This window comes from Pan paniscus, chromosome 19, assembly GCF_029289425.2.
Source record: "Pan paniscus chromosome 19, NHGRI_mPanPan1-v2.0_pri, whole genome shotgun sequence".
In the NCBI taxonomy this organism is placed as follows: Eukaryota; Metazoa; Chordata; class Mammalia; order Primates; family Hominidae; genus Pan; species Pan paniscus.
The window spans coordinates 89,076,701-89,097,500 of record NC_073268.2 but is presented as its reverse complement, the minus strand read 5'-3'; the positions used below and the strand labels follow the sequence as shown (position 1 = coordinate 89,097,500).

The window sequence follows — 20,800 nt, the reverse complement described above, 5'->3', positions numbered from 1 at the left end:
TATTTATTTATTTTATTGTTTTTTGACATGGAGCCTCACTCTGTCGCCCAGGCTGGAGTGTGGTGGTGCGGTCTCAGCTCACTGCATCCTCTGTCACCAGGGTTCAAGCGATTCTCCTGCCTCAGCCTCCCAAGTAGCGGGGACTACAGGCGCCCACCACCATGCCTGGCTGTTTTTTGTATTTTCAGTAGAGACGGAGTTTCACCATGTTGGCCAGGCTGGTCTTAAACGCTGGACCTCAAATTATCTGCCTGTCTCAGCCTCCCAGAGTGCTGGGACCACAGGTGTGAGCCACTGTGCCTGACCTACAGAAGCTTTTTAGTTTAAAAGTCTTATCTGTTTATCGTTGTTTTTGTTGCATTTGCTTTTGGGTTCTTGGTCATGAAATCTTTGCCTAAGTCAATGTCTAGAAGGGTTTTTCCAGTGTTATCTTCTAGAATTTTTATGGTTTCAGGTCTTACATGTACGTCTTTGATCCATCTTAAGTTGATTTTTGTATAAGGTGAGAGATGAGGATCCAGTTTTGTTCTTCTGTATGTGGCTTTCCAATGATCCCAGCACCATCTGTTGAATAGGACGTCCTTTCTCCACTTTGTTTTTGTTTGCTTTGTAGAAGATCAGTTGGCTGTAAGTATTTACCTTTATTTCTGGGTTCTCTATTCTATTCCATTGGTCTACATGTCTATTTTTATACCAGTACCATGCTGTTTTGGTGACTGTAGTCTTAAAGTATAGTTTCAAGTTGGGTAGTGTGATGCCTCCAGATTTGTTCTGTTTGCTTAGTCTTGCTTTGGCTGTGTGGGCTCTTTTTTGGTTCCATATGAATTTTAGGATTATTTTTTCTAGTTCTGTGAAGAATGATGGTGGTGTTTTGATGGGAATTGCGTTGAATTTGTAGATTGCTTTTGGCAGTGTGGTCATTTTTACCATATTGATTCTACCCATCTGTGTGCATGGGAGGTGTTTCCATGTGTTTGTGTCATTTATGACTTCTTTCAGCAGTCCTCGTAGAGGTCTTTCACCTCCTTGGTTAGGCGTATTCCTAAGTATTATTATTATTATTATTTTGCAGCTATTGTAAAAGGGGTTGAGTTTTTGCTTTGATTCTCAGCTTTATTGCTGTTGGTGTATAGCAGAGCTACTGATATGTATACATTAATCTTGTATCCTGAAACTTTGCTGAATTTATGTATCAGTTCTAGGAGGTTTTTGGATGAGTCTTCAGGGTTTTCTAGGTATACGATCATATCGTCGGCAAACAGCGATGTTTGACTTCCTCTTTACTGATTTGGATGCCCTTTCTTTCTTTCTCTTGTCTGATTGCTGTGGCTGGGACTTCTAGTACTATGTTGAATAGAAGTGGTGAAAGTGGGTATCCTTGTCTTGTTCCATTTCTCAGGGGGAATGCTTTCAACTTTTCCCCTTTCAGTATAATGTTGGTTGTGGGTTTGTCCTGGATGACTTTTATTACCTTAAGGTATGTCTCTTCTATGCTGATTTTACTGAGGGTTTTAATCTAAAATGTATGCAGATATTTTTATGGCAGGGAAGCGTGATAAAGAAATCAATAATATGGCTGGGTGCGGTGGCTTATGCCTGTAATCCCAGCACTTTGGGAGGCCGAGGTGGGTGGATCACCTAAGGTCAGAAGTTTGAGACCAGCGTGACCAACATGATGAAACCCCGTCTCTGCTAAAAATACAAAGTTAGCTGGGCATGGTGTCACATGCCTCTAATCCCAGCTACTTGGGAAGCCGAGGCAGGAGAATTGCTTGAACCGGGGAGGCAGAGGTTGCAGTGAGCCAAGATTGCATGCACCCTTGCACTCCAGCCTGGGCAATAGAGTGAGACTCCATCAAAAACAAACAAACAAAATCAATAGATTTTCTAGTATAAATATAAGTTGCTTTAGGATATATTCTGTGGTGAAATAGAATTGAAATACAAGTCAAGCAGAAAAAGCAATGATGTAAATTTTCTGGCTTTTGAAAAAGAGTTTGCTTATGGTGCATTTGTGTGTGTGTAAAATGTAACATGCAAACAAAAGTGCATCAAACAAAGAAACATAGGCTTGTTTATGTATTCTGTTTTTAAGTGGATAATGATGGGAATAAAATCTCTATTCTATTTAGGACCTACTGGATTCACTTAAAAGACTGATGAGATAGGCCGGGCGTGGTGGCTCACACCTGCTAATCCCAGCACTTTGGGAGGCTGAGGCAAGTGGATCACCTGAGGTCAGGAGCTGAACACCAGCCTGGCCAACATGGCGAAACCCCGTCTCTACTAAAAAAAAGACAAAAAACAAAAATTAGCCAGGCATGGTGGCGGGCACCTGTAATCCTAGCTACTTGGGAGGCTGAAACAGGAGAATCGCTTGAACCCGGAAGGTGGAGGTTGCAGTGAGCCGAGATTGCGCCATTGCACTCCAGCCTGGGCAACAGAGTGAGACCGTCTCAAAAAAAACCAAAAACAAAAAACAAAAAAAAAGACTAATGAAACAGTTTTATTTAAACAAATCTATCTACCTAGCTACCTACCTACCTCCTTACTTACCTACCTACCTATCTATCTATATCTGATCTATCTATCTGCATATTTACATGCCTAAAATGATATCTTCTGCAACTATTTAAACTGGAGACAAAAATGTTTTAAATGTCAACTTACAAATGAGTGATGGGGCACCTAGTTTTTCAAAGTTCTTTTTTTTTTTTTTTCCCTGAGACGCAGTCTTGCTCTGTCACCTAGGCTGGACTGCAAAGGTGTGGTCTCGGCTCACTACAACCTCCGCCTCCCGGGTTCATGCCGTTCTCCTGCCTCAGCCTCCCGAGTAGCTGGGACTACAGGTGCACGCCGCCACACCCGGCTAATTTTTTGTATTTTTAGTAGAGACGGGGTTTCACCATGTTAGCCAGGATGGTCTCGATCTCCTGACCTCGTGATCCACCCACCTCAGCCTCCCAAAGTGCTGGGATTACAGGCTTGAGCCACTGCGCCCTAGGTTACTCTTTTAGATCAGAAGCTATTGTAAGATTCACATAGCAAAAGACAAAAACCAAAATAAAGCAAGAAAGGAAACAAACCAACAAAACCAGATAGAGTGTAAGAAGTTTTCAGGACATGAAGAATGAATTTGGGAGCATGAAAACATGAACATTTAAGATGTAATTTCCTTAAAAAAAAATCACAAGGCCAGTGTGTTATCACGAATGAGGAGCTCAGATAGTTGTACTTCTGACTTTTAAAGTCGTCAGTAGAAAGAAAGAGACTCTAAAGATTATGTGTGTGTATTTATCAGAAAGAAATGATTTACTTTTCTAAAATTGTCCTTGAGCCAGATGCGATATCTCACGCCTATAATCCCAGCACTTTGGGAGGCGGAGGCAGGCGGATCACTTGAGCTCAGGAGTTTGAGACCAGTCTGGACAACATGGAGAAACCCTGTCTCTGTCAAAAAACAAAAGAAAACCAAAAATTAGCCAGGCATGGTGGCATGCGCCTATAATCTCAGCTAGTTGAGAGGCTAAGGCAGGAGAATTGCTCGAGCCTGGGAGGCAGAGGCTGCAGTGAGCCAAGATCGTGCCATTGCACTCCAGCCTGGGCAATAGGAGTGAAACCCACTCCCAAAACAACAAAAACAAACGTTGTTCTTGAATATGAGGTAGTTGCACAAAGAAACTCCTGGTGGGTCCCCAGATGCATAGGGAATGTCAGAACATCATATGGGAGACGGTTGGGACTCAAACCCAGGGGATTTTAACAACTCAAAGTGGATTCTCATACATGTTTCCCTGAACTAGGGAAAGGCAGTATGGCCCAGGTGGCCTGGGCAGTCACAGTGGCTTGTGCTTATATCATGGAGTAAATTACATTTAATAAGGCCAACGCATTGGCTGGGGCAGTAACTCTTAACCGAGGGCAATGTTGCCCTCCAGGTGGCATTTAGCACATTTGCCACGTGGGTATCTAGTGGGTAGAGGCCAGGGATGCTACTTAACATCCTGCAACACACAGGGCACGAGGCATCACAACTACAAAGGACTCTCCAGCCCCAAGTGCCAGTCATGCCAAGGCTGAGAAACCCGGGTCTAGAGAATTTGTTGTATCAGCCAGAGAGTAGAATGTGGAAAAATTCAGATGTAAAAAAAAAAAAAAAAAAAAAAAAGTCCCCTTGTCTCTTCCCCTTACTTCTCCTAGGTCACTACTGTCAATCCTGAGTCTGTATCCTTGGAGAAATTGTATTATGAACACGTAGTGAGTGTCAGGTCAGTGAAATGTGCCATCCTGTGTGGTATCATAAAGGCTTTGCTCCCTCAGCCCAGTTCTGAGATGCTTTGAATATATGTCTCGAAAAAGACAAAACTGGCTATAAGATAGTTGACCGGCATCCCATTGTACCTTGCACAGATGTCTACACAGCACTGTAGCATGCTGTTACAGTTGGTTTGTATACATTTATGTATATGTTGTGCGTACATTGCAATACATCTGTAATATAATGCTGCAGTGACATATTCATACAATATATAATTGTTCACCAAAATAGGTGTTTCTGTAAGAGATTCCAGGGACAAAGGACATGTGTATTTTAAATATGCTTAGCAAAAATATATTTCGCAAGTTGTTTTTTCTCATTAGCTGGGCCCTGGAAGTGTTAATCATTTTTTCTTAATGTCTCATTTTGGAATTTATTTGCCTATTTTTCTCCTGACTCCTTAAATTACTCTCCAAGTCTCTAGTAATCATTGTCTTTCTCTCATCAGCACCTGTGTCTAGCCTTGACTTTTTTTTTTTTTTTTGCCTGAGGCATGAACTTAATAGGAGAGTGGTTACCATTAAAAAAAGTCATTATTCCCTCTCAGGATCCTAGAGTAATATAACTTAAAGGGTGGAAAAGATTTTAGGTGATTAGAATACCTAATATTTATTGAGTCCTTACTGTGTACAAGGTGTTCTGCCAAACACTCTACCTAGATCAACTAATTTAATTTTATAAGAATGACTCTTTGAGGTATGTACCAGTTACTATTATTCCTCCCCACTTTACAGGAACAGTGAGTTTAAATAAATTCAGTATCACATGGTGAGCAGATCCGGGATTTTTTTGAGATAGAGTCTCACTCTGTCACCCAGGCTAGAGTACAGTGGCGTGATGTCAGCTGACTGCAACCTCTGCCTCCCGGGCTCAAGTGATTCTCCTGCCTCAGCCTCCCTAGTAGCTGTGATTACAGGCACCCACCACCACGCCTAGCTAATGTTTGTATTTTTAGTAGAGACGGAGTTTCGCCACGTTGGCCAGGCTGGTCTCAAACTCTTTACCTGAGGTGATCCACCCACCTTGGCCTCCCAAAGTGCTGAGATTATAGGCATGAGCCACTGCGCCCGGCCTCAGATCCAGGATTTGAACCCATAGTCTGACTGTAGAATTTACACTCTTATACCACAATGCCTCTGAGCTGATGTCTGGTCCAGCTGCCTTTGTTTACAGACAAGAAACAAGTCTGGGGAGAGTAAATGCCTTATTTAGAATTGAAAATTGCTAGATAATGGCGGAGGTAGGATGAAACCCAGATAAGATGTCAGGGGCTGCCAGTATTTGGCAGAGTGACCTCGGGCAAGCTCATTGGTCTTCCTGGGCCTCAGTTGACTCTGCTGAGAAATGAGGATGTTGGAACGGATGGTTCATTAAGAGCTTCTTGTTTCTGCATGTTTAAAGGGACAAGTTGCAGCAGAGGTTGGCAAACATCTTTTCATTGTAATTGTGAAGTGTTTCAGTTGGATTTTAGTTCACCTGCTTAAGGATATGATTCAGTGGCAAAATTAAGCATGCAGTTGAGTATCCTTTTCATGGGAGTGAGAAGGCAGTCATTGTCCCAAAAGACATCTGGATGAATTTGGAGTGGCTGAAACATCGGGGATCACCATTTTAATTTTATTTGCTGTCGGTCTGCTGTGTCTCTTTGGCAAGTCTTGAACCAACTAGGAATGTCTATATCAGTGCATATTCTATCAAGGAAGAAGCACTTATATGGAATAATAGGATCATGAAGCTGCAGAAGAGAAAGACAGTCTTACCAATCAAGAAACTTACTTCTAGGCATGAAAAGGCAATTTAATATCTATTATTTCATCCCATAGGGAGCTGGTTTCTTACGAAAGACATGATTTTATTAAGGAGGTTTTGGCTAAGTCTGCTTTTGTGCAGCAAGTGGTGCATAATGTTTTTTCCAAATAACTGGCTCACTGTTGGAAGTTAATGATGCTGTCCAGTGATGGCCTTTGAGTCTGGAGGAATGATAGTGACCAGCTGTTCTCCATTTCCAAAGAGAGCTGGATGGAAAGAAATGGACTTAAATTGTAGCATGGCTGGGTGCGGTGGCTCACACCTGTAATCCCAGCACTTTGGGAAGCTGAGGTGGGTGGATCACGAGGTCAGGAGTTCGAGACCAGCCTGGCCAACATGGTGAAACCCTGTCTCTATTAAAAATACAAAAAATTAGCCGGGCGTGGTGGTGGGCGCATTTAATCCCAGCTACTCGGGAGGCTGAGGCAGGAGAATTGCTTGAACCCAGGAGGCGGAGGTTGCAGTGAGCCAAGATTGCACCACTGCACTGCAGCCTGGGTGACAGAGCAATACTCTGTCTCGGGGCCGGGGGGCAGGGGGAATAATTGTAGCATGAAGTAAGGGATATTTCAGGAGGGCCCCTGGAAAGGTTTATTCTAGAGTAAATATGATTGAGGGAAAGTCCAGGGGTGGGAGCAGTCATTGAATTGGGTCTTTGGAAATCCTAGCTTTTATACTATCAACTCTATAGATCCTGGATTGAGAAATTAATAATTGCTGCTATCTTTTTTTTTTTTTCCATCTTACTGCCTGAGAGGTAGGGAAGCCTGATATGTTTTCTTGGAGATTTTTTATGGAATTGGAATGTGAGGGGTCTTGGACCACACTGAGATGGGCTGGGCCACAACCAAAGCACCACAAGACCATATGCAAGGAATAGGCTCATGGACTCTGAGGAGGCTCCTGCAAAGATCATTGCTGTCACTCTGAGCTGTGGTTTTTCCTCTTTAGGAGGCTGGGAGAAATGAAAGACCCTGAGATGACCTCCCTGGGATGGTGACCTCCCAGGGATAAAGGAGAGAGCCAGAGAGTGCTTGGACCAAGAGCAGATCTGTCCCCAGCATCACTCAGGCCTGACTTCCTAGGCCTGACCTTGGAAGTTTTGGGACAGTTGTCTATGGTGAAGCTCCTCTCTTAAATTTGCTTTTTAAGGGTTTAGGGAGTTGGGGAGCCCCAGGGCCTCCAAGGTTCTATTCTTTGCAGGTTTGCTTGTTCTGCACTGGTACGCAATAACAAGGGAGTGCCTTTTGTCTGTCTTAGGGCTACGGCTGCCTTCTGGGTGGGCACTCAACAAAGAGGTGAAACAGTGTAACAGGGTTGGTTTGGTAGGACCTTGAGCTACCTGCCCCAGATGCCCCATTTGACAAGCCCAGTGTGGCCTGGTGCCTGAAGAGGACATGGGGGAGGGTCCCTCTCTAACCATTATTCACAGCGTGGTTGCCGGGTCCATGGCACAGGTGCTATGGGGCACCCACTGCCTTCTGACGTGTTGCTTCCTGCATAGCAATGCTACAAGACACTGGCACTCCACACTCTCATAATTAGGGTATTGGGACCCTTAGAGTTTATGTGATGAGGAGTTGGAATTTTATTTTATTTTATTTTATTTTTGGGGTGGAGTCCCACTCCGTCACCCAGGCTGGAGTGCAGTGGCACAATCTTGGCTCACTGCAGCCTCCACCTCCTGGGTTCAAGAAATTCTTGTGCCTTGGCCTCCCGAGTAGCTGGGCTTACAGGCGCCTGCCACCACGTCCAGCTAATTTTTGTATTTTTAGTAGAGATGGAGTTTCACCATGTTGGCCAGGCTGGTCTTGAACTCCTGACCACAAGTGATCCACCCACCTTGGCCTCCCAAAGTGCTGGGATTACAGGCGTGGGCCACTGCGCCCAGCCAGCATTTTATTTTTAAAGACCTCAGATGGTCAGTTTCCAACAAGAAAACCACTGTGCATTGGCAAAGGTGAACATTCTCAAACCACATGAGGCATGGACAGGAGACCGTGAACATATTTTGGGAGACAAGCCTGACTGTTGGCCTGGCACTCCCAGCCCCCAAACACTAGTGGTTTTTGTGGGCTTGAGGCTCCCTGACTCCCGATTCCGCTGGGAGGAAGACGAAGTCTTGCTTCAAGAAGAGGGGGTGGCACAAAGTGGGGAAGGAAGGAAGAAGAAAGGGAAGCAAAACACTCAGGAAGGAGACGGATGATGATGATGATTTTTGTATTTTTTCTTTTCGGTTTCATGCTTCAGATTTCCAATGTCATTATCCACAGTGTGGGGGAGGAAGTGATACACATCACCTTCTCTGTGCCGTGATGGGAAGTAACAGCCTTTGTCTTGACGCATGAGCCCACGTGTATGCTGTTGCTCTGTTGAGCATCTGGGGTGGTGTGGCTCTGAGGCCTGCCCAGAGCCCTGCAAACAGTCCCTGTCTGTCCCCATCCCTTTCCCCCTTCCTCCCCACGTTCATACTCTGACTGCGTGAGTGAGTATCTGGCGCCCCTGCCTCCCCTCCTACCCTTCTGTGTTTCCCTGCAGGCCTGGGCCTCTGTATTGATAGGGCCACAGCATTCCCCCGGGAAGATCTTCCTCTTTGTTTGGGGGCATCCTTCCCTGTTCCTATGAAGGAGAGGGCGGGAATGAGTATATGTGATTGATGGGCAGAAGGTTAATAAGGGCCTAGAGATTCAGTTTAAATAGTCAGGGGTAAGTGCTCTGAAGTTGCAGTGACTCTTATTAGTTTCTCTATAGGAAAAGGTAGATGTTTAATAGATATTCCTTTAGGGTAGTCAGCTCATTTTTTATTCATTCATTCTTTCGTTTGTTTAGCATTTATTGAGAACTTGCTCTATTGCAGTCACTGTGCCGAGTGCCAGGGGTGTGAAGAAGTGATGGGAGATGGCCTGTGTGTGTAAGGAAGTTGTGTTTTAGTGGAGAGGTGGGCAAAGTACATGGGTGCCTTAAATTTGGCCTGCTGCCTGTTTTTGTAAATAAAGATTTGTTGGAACACAGCCATACCTATTTGCAGAAATATTGCATGTGATTGCTTTTGGACTACAGTGGCAGAGTTGAATAGCTTCAACAGGACTCTGTGGCCCCAAAGCCTAAAATATTTACTATCTGGCCCTGTAGAGAAGAAGTCTGCTGGCTCCTGATGCAATGTTTATGACACAGTTTTCTGAGGTCTGGTGGCAGTGGACTGCTTGAGCAAGAACCATCGGGACCACTGTGCTGGAGGAATGCTCTCTGGAATGTCCGGTGTTCCCAACTGGGTGATTTCCAGGGGATCACCACATCACCACTTTGTGGTGGACCCTCCCAAACAGGGCTTGCTCTTCATTTAGGAGCTCTGTGCTGCAGCAGCTCTTCCTTTGCTCAACTTTTGCCTTTGAAGAATCTTCAGGGGCTGGCTTTGCAAGTGAAGTGTGATGAGTTATGTGGGCCCTTTTGCTCCATTCTTCTTGTCACAAAGGAAACAGTGTTTCAAGACAGATGGCCAAGCCAAAAGTGTGCAATTTGAGATTGTGAGGGAAAGCTAGCTCAAGCAACACTCAAATTTGTAACAGTTGCTAGCGCCTGTAGTCTAGCAGAGTAAGCTAACTTGGCCTCATGTCCTTGATGGTTCACTTCCAAGGAGTTCTCTGGCTTTGGGGAAGTTCTCTTCATTCTGTTGCATTGTTTCTCCACCCTGGCTGCACGTTAGAATCACCTAGAGAGCTTTAAAAAACCCCAATGCCTTGAACATACCCTGGATTAACTACCCCAGAATCTCTGAGGTTGGGGGGTGGAGGGACCCTAGGATAAGGCACCAGTAATTTTTAGAGCTCCCCAGGTGTATTAGTTCATTTTCATGCTGCTGATAAAGACATACGGGAGGCTGGGCAATTTACAAAACAGATGTAATAGACTCACAGTTCCACGTGCCTGGGGGGGCCTCACAATCATGGCAGAAAGTGAAAGGCATGTCTGACATGGCGGCAGACAAGAAAAGAGAGCTTGTGCAGGGAAACTCTCCTTTATAAAACCATGAGATCTCATGAGACTTACTATCATGAGAAGAGCATGGGAAAGGCCCGCCCTCATGATTTAATTACCTCCCACCGGGTCCCTCCCACAACATGTGGGAATTGTGGAAGCTACAATTGAAGATAAGGTTTGGGTGGGGACACAGCCAAACCATATCACCAGGTGACTGTGATGTGCAGCCAAAGCTGGGAACCCCTGTTCTAATCGGGATCATGGTTTAATGAAGGATGAGCTGGTGTTTGGAAAAAGCAGACTCCCTTCAAAGGCTCCATGTAACTTTGAGGCTAAGAATTCAACTGAGTTAATACTTAGGGTTCGGGTCACAGTCAGAAGAGCTCTGGACATAAAGAATGGGGCCCTGGAGCTTGGATGAGGGAAGGCTGGGAGGAGGCTGTCACCTCTGGTGTCTAGCTGCAGCCCTGTCTATGGAAGGCTCATACTTGACATTAGTGTTGGTTCTCAAGACTGCTGATCTTGTTACCAGCCTGGGTTGGGGGCAGTTGTCATACTTTCAGGTTCATTTTCCAGTTGGTCATGGGATATTGGTCAGCCTGCAACTGGGAACTCAGGCCTGTCCTCTGGGCCTGGCTCCTTGGCTCTCATAAAAGAAAGAGGGCAGGCAGGATCTTTCCTGCTTGGAAAGTTTGAGCTTGAGTTTGAATTCTCTCTTGATGCACAGTGCCTGTTGGATCACATACTATGTCTGAAAAATCTCAGGCTGGCAGAGACTTGTGGGTGTCATCTCAGGCAGCCCTCTGCCATCAGACGGGCCAATACTTCATTGAATCCAGACAGATGGTAGGAGTAGAGATTGTTCCCAAAGACATTTGTGAAGCAAGACTTTATACTCTTTTTTTGTAACCTAATTGAGTGTTTAGCTAGCTTGTTAGAAACTTATCTAAATGTCTTCTGCTGCAATTTAAATAATAGGGAGTAGCTGACATCATTTTTCTTATGCATCTTAGTACCAATCACATGAAAAAGCACTTACTGAGTATCAATTCTTTTGAAAGATACCCTGAGTGCAAAGGATCAAAGTTAATATTGGTTAAGTTTTGTCCTTTAGCCCTTGCATGTCAAGACCAAATCCATACACAGATTATTAACACAAGTGCTTTGTGGAGAGGCTGCGGTTGGATTGCATATTATTGCTTTTTAGCAGTGGCTTGCTCATAAAAGGGGAGAAGAGCCAGTAATCAAAGCTTTGTCAAGGGCCTGTGTAATTTTAGAGTTGGCCCAAACGTGTTCTGTTTGCAGAATAACCATTTGTTTCTTTCTTTGGAGAACAGCTGCTCAGAATGTGGGAGCAGGGAGAGAATTGTCTTCAGGCCAAGCCCTCAACCATTTAGTGAGCACTTACTATGTGTAAGGCATTGTGGGAGAGCAGGCAAAGAAGCAAGATATAATCCCTCCCTGCAAGGAGCTCAAGGTCGGCTGGGGAGAGAAGTCACATTTGCCTGTCTTTATGAGGCGGGTCAGCATGTGGTTGTTAAGAACGTAATGAACAAAAGGTGCTGGAAACTCAGTGACAGGGAGGTGACTTCTAGTTGGGGAATTAGGACTTCTTCGTGGATGAGCTTGGGTGGGAGGGATAGGTTGAGTTTTGACAAGTAAGGATGGGAGTGGGGAAGATGGGGTAGGGGAAGGAAATGCGTTATAGGCAGAGGGAACAGAAAATTGGAAGCATAAGAGTGGAAAATACAGGGCTGTTGGCAACATAGTTATTCGTTTGGTTGGGAGGTGATGCCAGAGAGGTAGGTTGAGGCCCGTACGTGATCAACCTATAGTTCCTTAGAAAGGAGTTGTGCTCTGTTCTCTAGGTTGATGGGGAAGTTTCTGGAGACGTTTTTGAGAAGGGGACAGGATCAGAGCTGTGCTTTCAAGAAATACATTCTGTTGGTAGCAGATGGACTGGCCATGCGTGTGCACAGGGGGAGGCTGGCAGTTGAGAAACAGGATGGAGGTTCTTGCACTTAGGTGAAAGGTAATAATGAGGCTTTGACTTTGGACAGAGGCATAGGAGATAGGAAGTGTGAGAGACAGTCCTGCTGGAGAGTCTAGAGGACTTGGCAGTCCTTTGATTGTGAAAGTAGTCAAGCAGAGCTGTTCAAGCTTACAACAGGAACTGTGTGTCTGGGGCCAACTGCCCTGGGGCTGTTAAAGGGTTTGGCATCACCGTTCTGCCTTATGGACTGAGGGGGACTCTACCGGAAATGAGGAGGCCAGGGGTCTCTTAGACTTACTTACATCAGGTCTGTCTCGTTTGAGTGAGTTTGTACTTTGGAATCTGCATGTGTTGGGGTGGTCTCCATGGCAACCAGACACCTACAGCTAGTTGTACTGGTGGTGATGTTTCCTGCTTCTCTGCTTTTGGTGATCCATATCTATGAGGATTAGATTTGACTGAGAGTAACTGAGACCTGAAACATAGTGGCTAAAACAAGAAAGACCCCGGAGTCTCTCCAAGCAAGATGGTGGAGGAGCCGCAGTCCATGTTGCAGCTCCCTCCCTCAAGTGCTACTGGAGGGGAAGGACTTACGGAGGTCTCCCCAGAAACAACCACCCTGGAGCCCCCGTCTTCCGCTGCAGTTTCTCCGGGAACAGAGGAACCTGCTGGTGACACCAAGAAAAAAATTGACATTTTGCTAAAGGCTGTGGGGGATACTCCTATTATGAAAACAAAGAAGTGGGCAGTAGAGTGACCGTGAACCATCCAAGGACTCATTGACTTCATCAAAAAGTTTCTTAAACTTGTGGCCTCAGAACAGTTGTTTATTTATGTGAATCAGTCCTTTGCTCCTTCCCCAGACCAAGAAGTTGGAACTCTCTCTGAGTGTTTTGGCAGTGATGGTAAACTGGTTTTACATTACTGCAAGTCTCAGGCATGGGGATGAACCACAGAGAAAATCAACTTGCTACATTAAATGGATTTTCACGGAAGAGACAGCTCTGAAAAGTTTTGATGCTTGTGGCAAGAGACTTAACAGATGTGATCTATTCAGTACGTGTCTACTCTATGTTTATGCATAAGAAAACATCCATAGCATGAATGGACTCAAAAAAATGTGATTTGTATTAATACGCCAGTCATCATAAAAGATGGTCATTATAGTACACCCATTGCTCCTGCTTGTTACTATTATTACTGCAGATCTGCTTCCAAGGTTGAAAAGGAGGCTAAGACTGTATAAGCGTCTTCATTGCCAGTTCTGAAAAAAAAACAAAACAAAACAAGAAAGACCCCTCTTCTGTAGAAGAAATCTAGAGACCATGGCTGGGAAAATAGGTTCATGGAGTCAGCAGGGATCTAGACTCCTTTTTGGCTCACTGCTTTGCCCAAGAGGGCAGCCTTTGTCTTTCTGACCCAAGGTAGTTGCTGGAGCTCAAGTCATCACATCTGCCTTCCATGCTACAAAATGGCAGGAGGGAGGTAGATTCCCTGAAAGTCCTGCACGGCAGGTCCGCTTTCATTTCATTGGCCACAACTTATTCATATGACCTAATGTAGCTGCAAGGAATGCTGCGACACATGTTCTTTTAGCTATGCAGCAGCTTGCCCAGCTAAATGTTGATATTCTATTACTGAAAGAGAGGGCAGACGGAAACTGGAGCAGGCACTCAGCACTCTTGTGGCCACACAGCCTAGTGCGGAGAGAACTTTTAGTCTTAATTCTGTTATTGATTTACCTTCTCAGTGTATATTTTGTATGTTGCTTTTAAAATGAGTTCTTTCTTTCTTTAGTTTCATTTGAAAGGAAGAAGTAATACATGAACTTGGTAAGAAATTCAAGTAGTACAAAGGATATATGATAAAAATAAGTCCCTTAGTCTCTTTGTATTAGCTAGGACTTTTGGGATCATGAATGATAGAAAACCTAACTCAATCTGGCATAAAGAAGAAATAAAATGTATTGGTCTATGCAATTAAAATATCCAGGAGTAGAACTGGTGTCAGGGCACTGCTAGACTCTGTGGATCAAAGGATGTCACCAGCACCTGGTTTTTCTCCATCTCCTGGTCCTGCTTTTCCCTGTGTGGCTCCACTTTCAGGCTGTTTCCCATGACAGGCCAGTTACTCCTGGCCCATGAAACTTGAGCAGGATGTGTGCTCATCCCTGAATACTAATGTATGTTGCCAGGGGATGTAGTGTATTAATGGCCAAGCCTGGGCCATGTGTCCTGTCCTCCCTCCTCCCACCATTAGAGTAAATAACAAAGATAATAAGGATGAATAATGGAGGGAAAAGTGATTCCTCAAAAGCAAATTAAGGTGTTTTTGCCAAGTAGGTGTAATGGATGTTGGGTAGTTAACAGACTGTAAATGTGGAGTATGGTTAGAAAACACCTCAAAACTTAGTAGCTTAAGACAACAATTTATTTCCCCTGGTTCTAGGTTGCTGGGCTCAGCTGGGTGCTTCTTCTGCTGGTCTTGCCTGGGGTCACTCATGAGGCCGCGGTCATTTGGCAGTTCCACTAGACTGGAGAGTATAAGGGCCTCACTCAGGTCTGGGGCCTTGGTGTTTGTTGCCTTTTGCCTGGGCCTCTCCATGTGGTTGCTCATGGTTCAGTAGTGTAGCCTAGGCTTCTTTACATGGCAGTGGAAGAGCTCCAAGAAGGTGAAGGTGGAAACTGGAGAGTCTGTTTCTCTAGTCTCTAGTTCTCAGTAGGCGGAGCTTACAAAATATCATGGCCATGCTTTGCTGTCTACCACCTCTCCTTTGGAGAGATGACACCTGTTCACAGTCCATTCTTCCAGAATCAGTATTCCTTTTTTGGTGCCAAGTGCCTTCATTGTGGCCATTCTCAGCTGTCACTTGATCCCTACACTGGGCTTCCCCTTTGTCTTGTTTTCTCTGTCCTGCCTCTGAGCTTCCCTTTGGGCACCAACTCCCATCCAGTGAGAAGAAATGCTGGCTTTCTAAGTGTCTATTCAGTTTACTAACTTAAACATTGGTGGAAAAAATTTGAAGCCCCAGTTAAGCCTAATGTGTTCTCTGTTTGTAAGAGGCAGAGAAGTAAAACCTTTGTGGGCCCAGATCAGTTGTAGGTGTTCTGGATCTGCTGAGAGGAAAGGATTTGAGCTAAACTCTCAGTCCAAGGGCTGTGTTATTCTGGAAGCAAGAATTAGCTGTTGGGTGAGGTGACATTCTATGGCTGACAGTAACTTAATATCTTCAGAATCTTTTTGCTTGGGGGAAGGATTCCTGACCTCCTGAGAACAGGTGTGTCCAGGCTGTGGAATTGGAAGAGGCAGGGAAGAGAGAACTTTTTTATATTCTAAGCTTCAGCATGACTTGATTTTGTTAAACTGCTCTTGTATTACCTTTATTGGTTTATTTTTATTTTATTTTTTGAGTGGAGTCTCGCTCTGTTGCCCAGGCTGGAATGTAGTGGTGCGGTCTCAGCTCACTGCAACCTCTGCCTCCCGGGTTCAAGCGATTCTCCTGCCTCAGCCTCCCGAGTAGCTGGGATCACAGGCGCCTGCCACCACGCCCAACTAATTTTTGTATTTTTAGTAGAGACGAGGTTTCACCATTTTGGCCAGGCTGGTCTCGAACTCCTGACCTCAAGTGATCTGCCAGCCTCAGCCTCCCAAAGTGCTGGGATTACAGACGTGAGCCACTGAGCCTGGCCTCTTTTTGTTTTTTTAAGGACCCAATAATAATTCTCTTCCACAATCAGGAATCAATATCTTTCCCCCTTTGCTGGGGAGACTCTGTCTCATTTTATAAATTTAATTTATGGCTATAAAGACACTTTGACTGAGAGCAGGAGGGAGAAAGGGGAAGCCCTGTCTTGGTGTTCCTCAGGCAGGGGTATGGGGCAGAGTAGGGGGATACAGTGCCAAACTGTGTTTTTTCCCCTATCCCCCCTCTGCCAAGTATGGTGAGAAGAGAAGCACGGAGACCAGAGGAGCTGACATTATGGGCTGAGAATCCTTGCTCTCTGCTTTTCCCAGGGCCTGGAGAGGTTTGCTGGCTACAGGGTTGGATGCCGGATGGATCAAGGAGTTTTCTTGGCCTCATTCCACTTCCCTTCCCTGGTGGCTCCCACCCTAAGGAATACGACCTTAGGAGTCCCTGTGAGCACCTTTGCAATACTGCTGCTTTCCTTAGAGGGGGGACCTCCTCTCTGGGCAGCTGAGGCCAGGAAGCAGAACTCCATCCTACACAGTAATAAAGAGAGTGTTTCAGCACAGATGGGGAGTCTGGAGCCCTAGGTTGTATTTCTAGCTGAGCTGCTTAGAGTCCTCAGGATTAGCCACAAGTCCTTTAACCTCCAGGCATCTCAAGGCTCCACAGAGACTGAAATCCTTTCCCTCCCATTTTGTGCAAATGGTGGGAGGATAAATTCAGTCATGACTGTTTAATGCTTCTGTGCCCTCCGGAGAAAAGAAAGAACAAAATACCAGGGAGAGAAACTTTTTTAATAGCTTGTTGGTGGAAGCTGATCTTTGCTGCCACTGTGCCCTGGCTTCTAATCCCACATCTGACTTTGGCTCAGGGCCATGAGCCACAGTGCTTGGTTTCTGCAGACTCACTGAACAGCAAACCAAATAGAACCATCAGGCCCGGTGGTGAGAATTGTGTGTCTGGCACACAGATGAAGGGGAGGCTTCACACCGACCAGTGCATAGGTTTTCTTTCTTTTTTTTATTTCCTTTTTTTTGCTGTAGCATTTCTTTGGAAACCTCTGTCAATTTCTGAGGCTCTGGTCTTCTTGTAGAGAAATCAACCAAGACAGCCCTGGAGCTAAATGAGTTAGTTCTCCAGGAGGGTGGAAAAAATAGATACCTGTTAAATGCATAAACAAGGGGAAAACAGATTAGTATTGTATTTAAGATGGAGGAAGGGACACACGGTCATTGCCTGTGCATAAACTTTAAACAGATTACAGATGTGAATTTGCTGAACACTTTGTAATTATGCATGAAGATTTCTGTGTGGGGGAGAGTATCCATGGGCTGATGGCAGCGAACACTTGCATCTTATGGGCTCGGGAGCCCCCAATATTACTATGTGACATTGATTTATTGCTTTATACTTTTCGAAGCACTTTCTCATCCGTTACCTCATCTGACCCTTGCAATAATCTTGTGGCCATAGGTTTTATTTTTAATTTTAATTTTTTTTTTTGAGATGAGCCTTGCTCTGTTACCCAGGCTGGAGTGCAGTGACACGATCTCGGCTCATTGCAACCTCTGCCTCCCGGGTTCAAGTGATTCTCCTGCCTCAGCCTTTAGAGTAGCTGGGATTACAGGCACGCGCCACCGCACCTGGCCTTGAAAAGCTTCTTTTACCCTCTGAAAATACATATTGACGTAATTCGTTAAAGTCTTGCAGCATTTCATTATATTAGAGTTTATAAGAGTCAAAGATACATGAGGTTCTATTAGCAGTGTAGGCCTTCCAGTAATTATTTCATAAGGGGTCAATCTGTATATCCCAGTGAGAATGGATCTGATTGCCATTAGTGCTAACGGTAGTACCTTTGGCCAAGTCAATCCAATTGATTCAGTTACCTTCGCCAAATTCATTTTTAAAAATGCCTTTTGTCAGTTTTATCTTTCCAAAAGACTGAGGGTGATAGAGACAATGCTAGTACCTTGTGCTTCTAACATTTTAACTCTTTTACAATTTGTCCAAATGGATTCCTCTGTCACTAGAGATTTTGACAGGGATGTCTCCTCAAGCAGGGGTCCCCAACCCCCAGCAGGCCCCCAAGACTTACTGGTCTGTGGCCTGTTAGGAACTGGGCCACACAGCAGGAGGTGAGTGGCGGGCGAGTGCGCAAAGCTTCATCTGTATTTGCAGCCACTCTCCATTGCTCTCATTACCTCCTGAGCTCCTCCTGTCAGATCAGCAGCAGAATTAGATTCTCACAGGAGCACAACTCCTATGGTGAACTGCACGTGCGAGGGATCTAGGTTACGGTCTCCTTATGAGACTCTTTAACGCCTGATGATTTGAGGTGGAACAGTGTCATCCCAAAACCATCCCCCACCCCCAATCCGTGGAAAAACTGTCTTCCACGAAACCAGTCCCTGGTGCCAAAAAGGTTGGAGACTACTGCCATAAAGGAAATAAATTTTGTAATAACTTCCTTGCTACTGTCATAGCATTAGCTTTTCTACATGGGAAAGTTTCTATCCAACCAGGAAACATGCAAACTGTTGCAAGACATACTGATATCCTATTGAAGGTGGCAATTTAATGAAATCCCTCTGTAGATGTTCAAATGGCCTATCAGGTAGCAGAAGTGTATCACCTAAAGTTTTTTTTTTTTTTTTTTTTTTTTTTGAGACAAGCTCTGGCACTATCACCCAGCCTAGAGTGCAGTGGCGCAATCTTGGCTCACTGTAACCTCCTCTGCCTCCCAAGTGGAAGCCATCCTCCTACCTCTGCCTCCCAAGTAGCTGGGACTACAGGCATGCGTCACTACACCCAATTTTTGTATTTTTTTTATAGAGATGGGTTTTGCTATGTTGCCCAGGGTGGTCTCGAACTTGTGAGCTCATGTGATCTGCCTGCCTAAGCCTCCCAAAGTGCTGGGATTACAGGTATGAACTACCACGCCCGGCCTCATCTGAAGTTTTGATTGTCTTTCCAGGATTATGAGTTTGACAAACTAAGCACTCACTGGTTACAAACCATCCTAGTAATTCTAGAACAGTCGCCACACCATTATTTTTCCATAATTTGTTTCATTTTGTCTGCGGTATGAAGAGTCATGCAACACAGGATTGTTGTTTTTTTTTTTTTGAGGCAGGGTTTCAGTCTGTCACCCAGGCTGGAGTGCAGTGACTTGATCACACGAGGTCACTGCAGCATTGATCTCTTGGTCTCAAGTGATCCTCCCACCTTAGCCCCCTGAGTAGCTGGGACCACAGGCATGGGCCACTACACCCGGCTAATTTTCGTGTTTTTTTTTGTAGAGATGGGGTTTCACCATGTTGCCTAGGCTAGTCTTGAACTCCTGAGCAGAAGCAATTCACTTGCCTTGGCCTCCCAAAGTGCTGAGATTGTAGGCATGAGCCACTTGCCCAGCCTGCATAGAACTTTTAATAATGGAAGCTTTAAAGACTCAGAAAAGACCAAGTAGTTGTCTAAGCCCTCTATGAGTCTACACTTAATGTTGAATTTACATCCTTTGAAGTACAAGTTTTATTTCTCCAATTAAGATGCATAACCCTGTCCAATGAATAGGTCATCATAGGTGATTTGACTTGGATAAATCTTAGGGAGTTCATTCAGCTTCTATATCTTAACAATTTCACAACCAACTGACTTAGCATGAAAATCTGACTTAGCATTTAATTAATTCTTGTTCTTTTGATGGTGGGTTAACAGTTTTATGAACCAGTGAGTTTCTTCATACGAGTTCTGAGAATTTTTTTTTTTCTTGAGACAGAGTCTTGCCCTGTTGCCCAAGCTGGAGTGCAGTGGTGCAATCTCAGCTCACTGCAACCTCTGCCTTCTGGGTTGAAACGGTTCTCTGGCCTCAGTCTCCCGAGTAGCTGGGACTACAGGTGCCTGCTACCACTCCCGGCTAATTTTTGTATTTTTAGTAGAGACGGGGTTTCACCATGTTGGCCAGGTTGGTCTCGAACTTCTGACCTTGGGATCTGCCTGCCTTGGCCTCCCAAAGTGCTGGGATTACAGGCATGAGCCACCACGCTTGGTGAGTTCTGAGAATTCTTACCCAGTTTAATGATAATGATCTTAAAGTAATCACAAACCTGTACTTGTCAGAATCTTTTCCATGAGCCTCCTTGAAGACAAAACTATATAGGCTTATAGTTGCTTAGGAAAGTACCGAGCAAACAACCGTCTGTGAGTGACACGACTTAAAATGTCCATGGTTAAAGAGCTGATGAAATTTCATTCAATAATGACACAATTGACAAGGAAATTTAGTTGTTTCTGTGGAATACAACCATTTAACATAATAACTGAAATTATGGCTGATCACGTATCAAATTTCTAAAAATTGTAAACAATTTTCTAGAACACATATAAGTAAAATTCAAAGAAGGTTCAGCATTACTTATTGTTTGACAGTACTTCCCATATAATTCAGTATACTAAATATGCCTAATTCGTATAATATCTCCCCTTTACAAGGTGAGAGATGTATCCTTTGAGGCTTTCTCAGGGCCCAGCAAGAGAATCCCAAAGTTAATTCTTGGTCAGAAAGACTAAATTTAGAGTTTGATTTTGGTTTAAATATCATCAAGTTTTAAAACATTTCATCAAAATGGGATCACAAGTCACTATGAAATAATAGTCATTAATTTAACCAGAGTGATAAAGACTTCAAAGGTGAATATAAAAAGCAATATATTTGGAGGAAAAACCTTAGCTCTTTAATAGTTTTCTATAGTTATCAAAAACCTGATAAAGACAACGTGAAGGACAAAAAGTTATTTTGGTAGAATGCAGTCTTCATTTCCTTTGCCAGTTTCCTAAAAGGTAAAGAAACCCCCCAACTTTTTTTTTTTTTTTACCTTGTTTTCTTTTTTTTTCTTTTTTCTTTCTTTGTTTTTCTTTTTTTTTCTTTTTTCTTTCTTTGTTTTTTTTTTTTTTTTTTTGAGATGGAGTTTCATTCTTGTTGCCCAGGCTGGAGTGCAATGGCGTGATCTCGGCT

At 44.4% G+C, this 20,800-nt stretch overlaps 2 protein-coding genes across 12 annotated transcripts in view; both read left to right on the top strand.

Moving 5' to 3' along the window:
• The window catches only part of SLC39A11 (solute carrier family 39 member 11), a 465,897-nt gene that overhangs the window by 11,732 nt on the left and 433,365 nt on the right, over positions 1-20,800 (top strand). The window lies entirely within an intron of this gene.
• LOC100990903 (ubiquitin-like protein ATG12) lies at positions 12,515-13,161 on the top strand. The gene is given in 1 exon segment (XM_034942804.3): positions 12,515-13,161. A coding segment is annotated over 1 exon segment (423 nt). The 5' UTR covers positions 12,515-12,624; the 3' UTR covers positions 13,048-13,161.